An 8,985-nucleotide genomic window follows, 5' to 3' on the forward strand; every position below is an offset into this window, starting at 1 on the left:
TATTGAATAAGGCAAATAAAGGGAAATTACAATCCCTCATGTTAATATGTACCCTAATTTGTATCTAAACGAAAAGTACTTCGTTGCCTTTTTATCATCATCTTTTATATGTCTTTTAAATATTTAAATTACGGAATACTGTAACTTATATAGTACTTCTTAGTTCATGACCAAAATTGGTTAATTCGATTTCGATCTCCTTTTGCTTTGGAACAACCGTTAGTATGAAGATAATTTTGAGCTAGTTTTTTTTTGGTTTCCCAAGGTAACCCCACAGCCGGCAGTCGTGAGACTAATCTTCCGTTTCTATGGTCAGCGCACTAAGCGGTAAGGAACTGGCCACTGAGTTTTTTCCATTCATTAGAGGTGGGGATCGAACCCCCAGCCTCTTGCTTAAAAGGTGAGGTACTGAATCACCACACCAACTCTTGTGGTTAATTTTGAGCTAGTTGACTAGTTGAAGAGCATTTTGAGCCAAAGTACGTAAAGGAGGATAAAGTCGACATATTTAGGATATTTTTGGCCCTTTATAACTTGTTTTAACATGTTACATGCCTCATTTTCTTCATATTATTTATTGCACTTACTTAAACAGTGTGAAAGTTATTGATTAATGTGTATAATAAATTGAACTCAATTACGCACACGAATCATTCTCACGTATAGTATATAGTTTTCTAACTTTTACACATAATTGGTGTGTTCCCAAATTTTGAGCTTTGTCAAAAACAAAATGGTAGACACCCAAAATTTGTGCACTCTACGAAAAAAAATTCAATTTATGTTAGAATTTTTAGAGTTTTAAAATTCGTGCACTCTTCGAGAAGAACCCAAATTCTGTTATAGTTCTTGGAGTTTACTCTAAGGGCAAATGGCATTACAAAAACTCCGAATATTCATAAAGAGATCAAAAGTCTTTCTTCTTGATAATCAAATACATCAAGAAGATACACAAACACTCCATCTTTTTTATGGAGATGAAATCCAAATATTGTTACGTTCGAGAAATACGCTACTAACAGTCCTCGAATTACGGAAAAATTCATATCAAATTCAAATATTCCTAAGTTTGAGAAATACGCTATTGACGGTCCTCGAATTACGGAAAAATTTATATCAAATTCAAATATTTCTATGTTCGAGAAATACGCTACTGACGATCCTAAAATTACGGATAAATTCATATCAAATTCAAATATTTCTATGTTCGAAAAATACGCTACTGACGAACCTAGAATTATGGAGAAAATCAAGAGAGGGAATCAAGGAAAAAATAAATTTGTAGCCACATCATTTATCAATAAAAAATCATGTTTCTTCATATTTTTACGTGTGATTGCAATTTATTATTCATAAAAAATTATTGGAAACAATTATGGCAGGCGTAAAGATGGAAGCTCTATGGGTACTTCAAGATTCATCTTAGAGTTTATCAAGTCTACACACCGACAAGCATTGAAGTGGACATTTGTAGACATCGAAAATTTGTGGACTCTACAAGAAGAATTCAATTTCTGTTAGAGTTTGTAGAGTTGTAAAATTTGTGACTCTTCAAGAAGAATTCAAATTATGTTAAGAGTTTGTGGAGTCTACATCATAAACCTGAATTATGCCTATATGAATTATGCCTATATAAAGGGGGGGGGGGGGGGGGGAAATCAAAAAGTATTCATAAAGAGATCAAAACTCTCTCATCTTGATAATCATATATACACAAACCCTCTCTCCTTTTATGGAGATCAAATCCAAATAGTCTTACTTTCGAGAAATAACGGCCGGAAAAATTCATATCAAATCCTAATATACCTACATTTGAAAAATACGCTACTGACGATCCTCGAATTACGGAGAAATTTATATCAAATTCAAATATTCCTACGTTCAAAAAATACACTATTGACGGCCCTCGAATTATGAAGAAAATCAAGAGAGAAACTGATTTATGTCCATATTATTTATCAATAAAAAATTATGTTTTTTCATATTTTAATTTGTGATTGCAATTTATTATTGTGTAAAAAAATTGTGGGAAACAAAAATCTCTAATAGGCAATAGCTCACATGCCCTATAAATACCACCATAACATTATCAAACTTTCTAACATATAGACATAAATATTAAATAGTCATAAACCATATATGTTATATAATATAATATAATATATATAATAATGGCTTGTTCAACGAATATTTGGGTTGTTATATTCTTCTTGTGCTTATTAGCTGGTCCAATTATTGCTCAAGATTATAAAGATGCACTTGGCAAATCTATTTTATTTTTTGAAGGACAACGTTCTGGGAGACTGCCAGTATCTCAAAGAGTCAAATGGAGAGGAGATTCTGCACTCATTGATGGCAAAATTGAACATGTATGTATGAGTTTCATATTGCTTTATCACTACCAAAAAAAAAAAAAAAAGGGTAAATTAATTGCGAGAGCTTGAAACTGCAATTCGCAGAGGTTATACATAAGCCTCCACTATTTGCTGCAGTGTTAAACTCCTCAATTTATCATTTTTTTTGTTGTAGTGCATATAATTACTAAAGTTCTCATGCATATTCTTTTCGATATACTCATCCGTCTTAAAAAGATTAATGATTTTTCTATCATACTGAAGAGACTATTTTTCTCGAACTACATTGGGTACTTCATTTAAAGATAATAATTTCTCCTCTAGCTTATGATGACCGATGATTATGAAAAAGAGTCATAGGTTATGCCAAGAGAATTTTGAAAGCTTAATACTAATGCATGGTTCTCCTTGTTATATACATGCTCACAACATCAACAACAACAAACCCACTATATTCCCACATAGTGGGATCTGGAGAGGGTATAGTGTGCGCAGTCCATACCACCACCTCAAAAGAGGTAGAGAGGTTGTTTCCGATAGTTATATACATGCTCACGAGTCTTTAATATAATAACACTACTGCAAGCCACCCATTATATGAAACAAGAAGAATTTAAGTTTTGCGCACTGTAAGTCTTAGTGTAAAAAATATTCTATACTATTAGGTAGACTTGACCAGCTATTGTAGGTTATCATCAATGCCGGAGTCAGAATTTTTATTGAGGAGCTTCAGAAGTAAACATATGAACTAGCTGAAGGGGGTCCAACGCCAACTATATATACATAAAAGATAATCTTAGCTTAATCATGTATAAATATATAGTATAATTTTCCGTCGAAGGGGTTCAGATGGACCCCTTAGACAAACAGGGGAGCCAGACTTTTGGTTAAGAGTGTTCATATTTTCCCTTACTGTTTAAAAGAAAAAAGAAAATAAAGCACTGCTGAACCTGCCAAGGTTCAAACCCGGGTTGTTGATGCAGAAATGCACACTCTTGACCACTGGATTATGCTTCTCTAGCTTGTCAAGGGTGTGCAACAACATATATATAACCATAAATATCTATATTTAACCTATATACTTGAAAATAATTTCCAACGAAGGGTGTTCATCTGACCACCCTTCGTCGGCCATGGCTCCGCCACTGGAGGTAAAGGTGGCTCCGCCCTTGTAGGTTACCCAATTTTTTAACCTGCAACAGCAAATCAAGTTCATTTGATAGTGTAGAATATTTTATATATCGATAATGCACAAAAACATATATGTCATGCACTCATGCTGAACTATTAACATTCAGCTCGTTTTGATGCACGAAACGAAATAATAAGTTGGAGTAATATTTACTTCACATTTAGTAATTAATTCCAACAATTTTATGTACTTTGTAACTGTATATTTCATTTCAAAGTTTGGAAAGAAACTAAATGTCATCGATCATTGTTTAGGTACATAATCTTCTTTTTTTTTATGAAAAAAAAACTCATTATAAACCATTATTCAATTATAGGTGAACTTAATTGGCGGGTACTATGATGCTGGTGACAACGTGAAATTTGGATGGCCCATGGCTTTTTCTTTAACTTTATTGAGTTGGGCTGCTATTGAATACCCAACACAAATCTCTTCTGCAAACCAACTTCCCCACCTCCAACGTGCAATTCGATGGGGCACAAATTTCTTAATTCGAGCCCATACTTCAACTACCACTCTCTATACTCAGGTGAACATCGCCTCATCTAAAAATTTAAATTATTAGAAACATTACGTATTTATTTTAAGTCTGCAGCATGCCACCTGAGCTAAACAGTACTGAAAATTCTCTCTTATTGTAGCTAAAGCATATGATATATATCACTTGTAAGTAAAAATTCTTTTTGTGGAAATGAGAGTACTTGTATCTAAAACATTTGTGTTGTAATACCATATTGAATCATGTGTACTACATTATCTAAAAGTTCAAGCTAGTAGAGACTAGAAGTATTTATTTATTTTAAGCTTTTAATAAATTTACCTTTATCATATTCGAAATTAGAATCACGATTGTGGTGGAATGTCTAGTAGATGTCCTACTTTGAGCGGTGAGAATGAAGTCATATTTGGTAGGTAGAGGCGGAGGTAAATTAAAAGCTATGGGATCCGTGGTATGAATTCGGGAGGACTCACTAGTTTTAAAAAATTTATTTGATATAGTACATATTATTAATTTAAAACTAAGTAACCCAAAGGAAATGAAATCCAGAATCCATAAACTTCAATCCTGGGAGCGCTTTTGTTGGTAGGGAGCACTTTCTAATGCATATCTAAATTAGTCGGGCTCTAAATCATATACGAACACCACTGGATGAGAAGCCAAAAAAACAACAACAACATAGCCAGTGTATTCCCAGCCAAAACAAATATATAAAATTAGAAAATATGGGAACTAGGAAGGGGAGTCTTGGAGTAATTAGTAAATTAAAGTTGCTGTCATGTGACCAGAAAGTCACGGGTTCAAGCCTTGAAAACAGCCTCCGGCAGAAATGCGCAAGGCAAGGCTGCGTACAATACACTCTAGTGATGGGGCCCTTCCCGGGCCCTGCGCATAGCCGGCACTTTAGTGCATCGAGCTGCCCTTTTTCCTTAGAAAATATGGGAACTTAGTTGTGTAATATTTACAAATATATTACAATGTGGACAGGTTGGAGATGGAAATGCAGATCACCAATGTTGGGAGAGACCAGAAGACATGGATACACCAAGAACATTATATAAAATCACATCAAATTCTCCAGGTTCTGAGGTTGCAGCTGAAGTAGCTGCTGCTTTTGCTGCTGCGTCTATTGTTTTCAAAAATATTGATTCCAATTACTCTGCTAAATTATTAAGAAGATCCCAATCTGTAAGCATACAATTTCAATTTCAAATGTATGTATTTATTCAGAAAATACACTTCTGACAAAAAAAAAATATTCTTCAAAATTACGTAAATTTTAAAGTTTGGTCAAACAGGCTATTAACGTATTCACGTTTCGTTTTTCCTGAGCACAGCTATTTGCATTTGCGGACAAGTATAGAGGATCTTACCAGGCTTCTTGCCCATTCTACTGCTCTTACTCAGGTTATCAGGTAATTTTCAATGTCCTCATTATTGAGCGTTCAAAAACAATCTCTGTATCCCACATATACAGGGCTAACATTTGTGTACATAACACTGAGCTTTCAAACTCACTTGTGAAATTACACTGTATTTTGTTGTGCATAGTCTCATTGTTAGTTTATTTTTATTAGAATAAAGCATCTAGTACTAATCTTGAACTATGACCAAATTTGCTACGACACATTCCAACTTTACAGGAGTCCTATTACCCCTAAATTCAATTTTAGTGTATTTTTGTAACTACTTTTAGCTGATGTTGCACCTTTTTAGCTGACGTGACACTTTTGACGTAACCCCCCACTTTTATGTAATAAAGTTATTATGTCAGCACAAAAGGATGATAAAAATACACTAAAGTTGACCATGGTTCCGGGGGTACTGGATGCTTATCTCTTTTTATTGAAATCATAACTTAATTAGTGCTTTTTAAAATATTGATAGGATGAATTGTTGTGGGCTGCTGCATGGCTATACAAGGCAGGTGGAGGAAACAATTATTTAAACTATGCTTTAAATAACCAAGGGTGGAGTCAATGTCCCTCTGAATTCAGTTGGGATAACAAGTTTGCTGGAGCCCAAATTTTACTAGCCAAGGTTAATCCTTTATATTGCAAAATATTTTGTATATACACTGAAAGCACCAATATTTCAGGTTTCCAATTAAGACTCATAGTAAAATTTTACACGTAATTCTAGTCCCTTCTATACTTTTTTACTCGAACAATGTATATAACTTTATATCTATTGTCATAATGAGTTGAATTCTTCCGACTGAGTTGTGGTGGAATGGTTGGGATCTCTCCTTCCTTAATCAGAGGTTTCGGATTCTCGACTTGGATGTGGAAACTTTTTGGTGGAAGCACTGTCCCTAGTCGTCAGAGGTAGAACTAGGATTTCTGCTGAGGGGTTCAAAATCTAAAGAAAAACTCACCGAAGGGGTTCGACATCTATAATATATATATAAATCATTTTAATCATATCCTAATAGTATAATTTTCTGTCGGAGGAGGTAAGCTGGCTCCACCTCTGCTAGCCGTGCTCCAACGCGGATATTGGACACCGGGTGGGAAACAAAAAAGATATTGAATTCTATGAGTAGCTCAACATAACTAAATTGAAATTTGATACAAGTACAAATTTGATGATCAGGAGTTTCTTAATGGGAAGAGCAATCTGGAAAAGTTCAAGAAAGATGCTGATTCATTTGTTTGTGCATTAATGCCAGGAAGTAGCTCTGTACAGATTAAGACAACCCCGGGTAATTAATTACTCCTCCGCGCCAAATTATCCGTTCCAAATTTTCTAATTTGATTTTTCATTTTGCTTATCTTTTTTCGTTAATCAAGACAAAGACAATTTTTTCCCCATTATAACCTTAGTAATTGATTACTCCTTGTTACTAGCATTGAATTATCAAATCTTGAAAAATGCTGCAAAGACTTTGGTAATCCTATAATCCTAATTATCCATGCAAAAAGTGTTTTTGGTATCAGCCATATAATAACTCCATCAATATTGAAACTAACAACATGACACAATTAATAGGGGCAAAATGGTAAGGTACATTATCAATCATTGTTTTCTTAATAGCAGTGTCATCTCAAGTTGGGACGGGTAATTTCAGACGGAGGGAGTATCAAATTTTATATACTCTATACTTGATATATATTTGAATTTTTATATATAGTCTATAGTTTCTTCAACTATTTGCAGGTGGACTATTGTTTTTTAGAGATAGTAGCAATTTGCAATATGTGTCTGGTGCCACCATGGTACTTTTTATGTACTCTAAAGTCCTTGATGCAGCTGGAAAAGAGGGAATTACATGTGGATCTGTTAATTTTTCCACCTCCAAGATTAAAGCCTTTGCAAAATCACAGGTTAAATATTGGACATTTATATACTTTCTTCAAATTAACATTAAATAAACTTGTTCTATGCAACCAATAGAGTCTAGCCTTGGCCTATTTAAGTAGTATGTTTTGGCCAGATCTTTAAAATTTGCTTATTTGAAAATTATCTTTTATTAGAAGTGTTCTCAAAAAAGCACATTCAAAAAAATAACAACGTGTGTCAAGCTAGTTGATTTAAAAAACACTTTTGTCAATAGTAGACCAGGAATTAGTGCTTGTTCAATCTTTGAAGAAGTGCTTATGGGTTGATGTTATTGTTTTCGCCTTCTGAAAAATGATTTCTGCTACTACTAAAAAATATATATGCTTTTTCTAAAAGCTTAGCTAAACATCTCAACTCTCTAGAACAAATACTTCCTTATTTTTTAAATTTAAAAAAAACACTTGATTTCCCAAATACATCCAAGTATCATGTTCCATGTATTAACTCTATAAAAAACTTTGTTCTTTAGTTTTCGATTTAAGTTATATATACAGATAGCATAACAAATTTTAACATTCAATTTAAGATGTTACAACAAATCACTAGTCATTTTCTATGTTACCAATCAATACTTGGATACAAAAAATTCCTCTTAAATAATTAGATTCGTATAAATATTATTTTGTATTATCAATACATAAAACTCAAAACTCGTTATTTTTTTTCAGGTAGACTACATACTTGGTAACAATCCACTTCAAATGTCATACATGGTTGGATTTGGCAACAAATACCCAACACAACTCCACCATAGAGCCTCATCACTTCCTTCAATTTATAACCACCCCGCCAGGGTGGGCTGCAACGATGGCTATAGTTCGTGGTACAGTATCAACAATCCAAACCCCAACACACATGTTGGTGCGATTGTTGGTGGGCCCAATTCTGGGGATCAATTTGTTGACTCGAGATCAGATTACTCTCATTCTGAACCCACGACTTATATGAATGCAGCATTTGTAGGATCCGTAGCCGCTTTGATTGGTCAAAATAGAAGGCAAATTAATTCACAATTTAACGAACCAATTTTATGTGATAAACAAATTAGCACGAAGAATGTTTCACAGTAAAAAATTGAATATCTATAGTCAGAAATAAATATATCTACATATAATGTTTTACTGTATGGTACATATAATGTATAATCATCCTACAGGCTCATAATTCAATAAAATCATTACTTATGCCTTCGATTTAAGAGTCGATCGGATAAATACATCTTTGTATTATTATTCCACCCTCGAATAGAAATAACTTATCTCGATAATAATTACTAGTCCTCAACTCCCCATACAACTTATCTCAAACTATGAAAAAAAATAGAACTGTCTTTTAATTTATTACAAAATTATCTATATTTATCCAACAAATCGAAAGGGCGGATCTAGAAGCCGAGTGTCAAGGTGTTCATCCGAACTCCCTCGATAAAAAATTACACTGTATATGCAAGATAACTTTTTTTATTTTTTATGTGTATATATAGATTTTGAAACTCCTAAACACTAGTATTTCGGCTTAGTGGCTCAGGGGGTGCAAAATTCTCCTAGATGTTTTACGTTCAAACTCTACGTGCTATATTTTTAGTTTTTCGAATTTCT

At 33.6% G+C, this 8,985-nt stretch overlaps 1 protein-coding gene across 2 annotated transcripts; it reads left to right on the forward strand.

Moving 5' to 3' along the window:
• The first annotated feature begins 1,649 nt into the window (after positions 1-1,649).
• LOC107864477 (endoglucanase 18-like) lies at positions 1,650-8,585 on the forward strand. Of its 2 annotated transcripts, none has more exons than XM_016710852.2 (8): positions 1,650-2,369; positions 3,863-4,075; positions 5,033-5,233; positions 5,383-5,460; positions 5,933-6,085; positions 6,641-6,749; positions 7,298-7,371; positions 8,056-8,577. In XM_016710852.2, the coding sequence occupies exons 1-8, from the start codon at positions 2,172-2,174 to the stop codon at positions 8,455-8,457; spliced, it is 1,428 nt and encodes a 475-aa protein (XP_016566338.1). In that variant the 5' UTR covers positions 1,650-2,171; the 3' UTR covers positions 8,458-8,577.
• The last annotated feature ends 400 nt before the right edge of the window (positions 8,586-8,985 follow it).

Source organism: Capsicum annuum, chromosome 1, assembly GCF_002878395.1.
Source record: "Capsicum annuum cultivar UCD-10X-F1 chromosome 1, UCD10Xv1.1, whole genome shotgun sequence".
Lineage (NCBI taxonomy): Eukaryota > Viridiplantae > Streptophyta > Magnoliopsida > Solanales > Solanaceae > Capsicum > Capsicum annuum.

Excerpts from the sequence above, each read along its gene's own strand:
- LOC107864477 (XM_016710852.2), top strand. The coding sequence starts at position 2,172 with ATGGCTTGTTCAACGAATATTTGGGTTGTTATATTCTTCTTGTGCTTA. Across the intron at positions 2,370-3,862 it reads TTGATGGCAAAATTGAACAT|GTGAACTTAATTGGCGGGTA; the intron begins GTATGTATGAGT and ends ATTCAATTATAG. Across the intron at positions 7,372-8,055 it reads AAGCCTTTGCAAAATCACAG|GTAGACTACATACTTGGTAA; the intron begins GTTAAATATTGG and ends ATTTTTTTTCAG.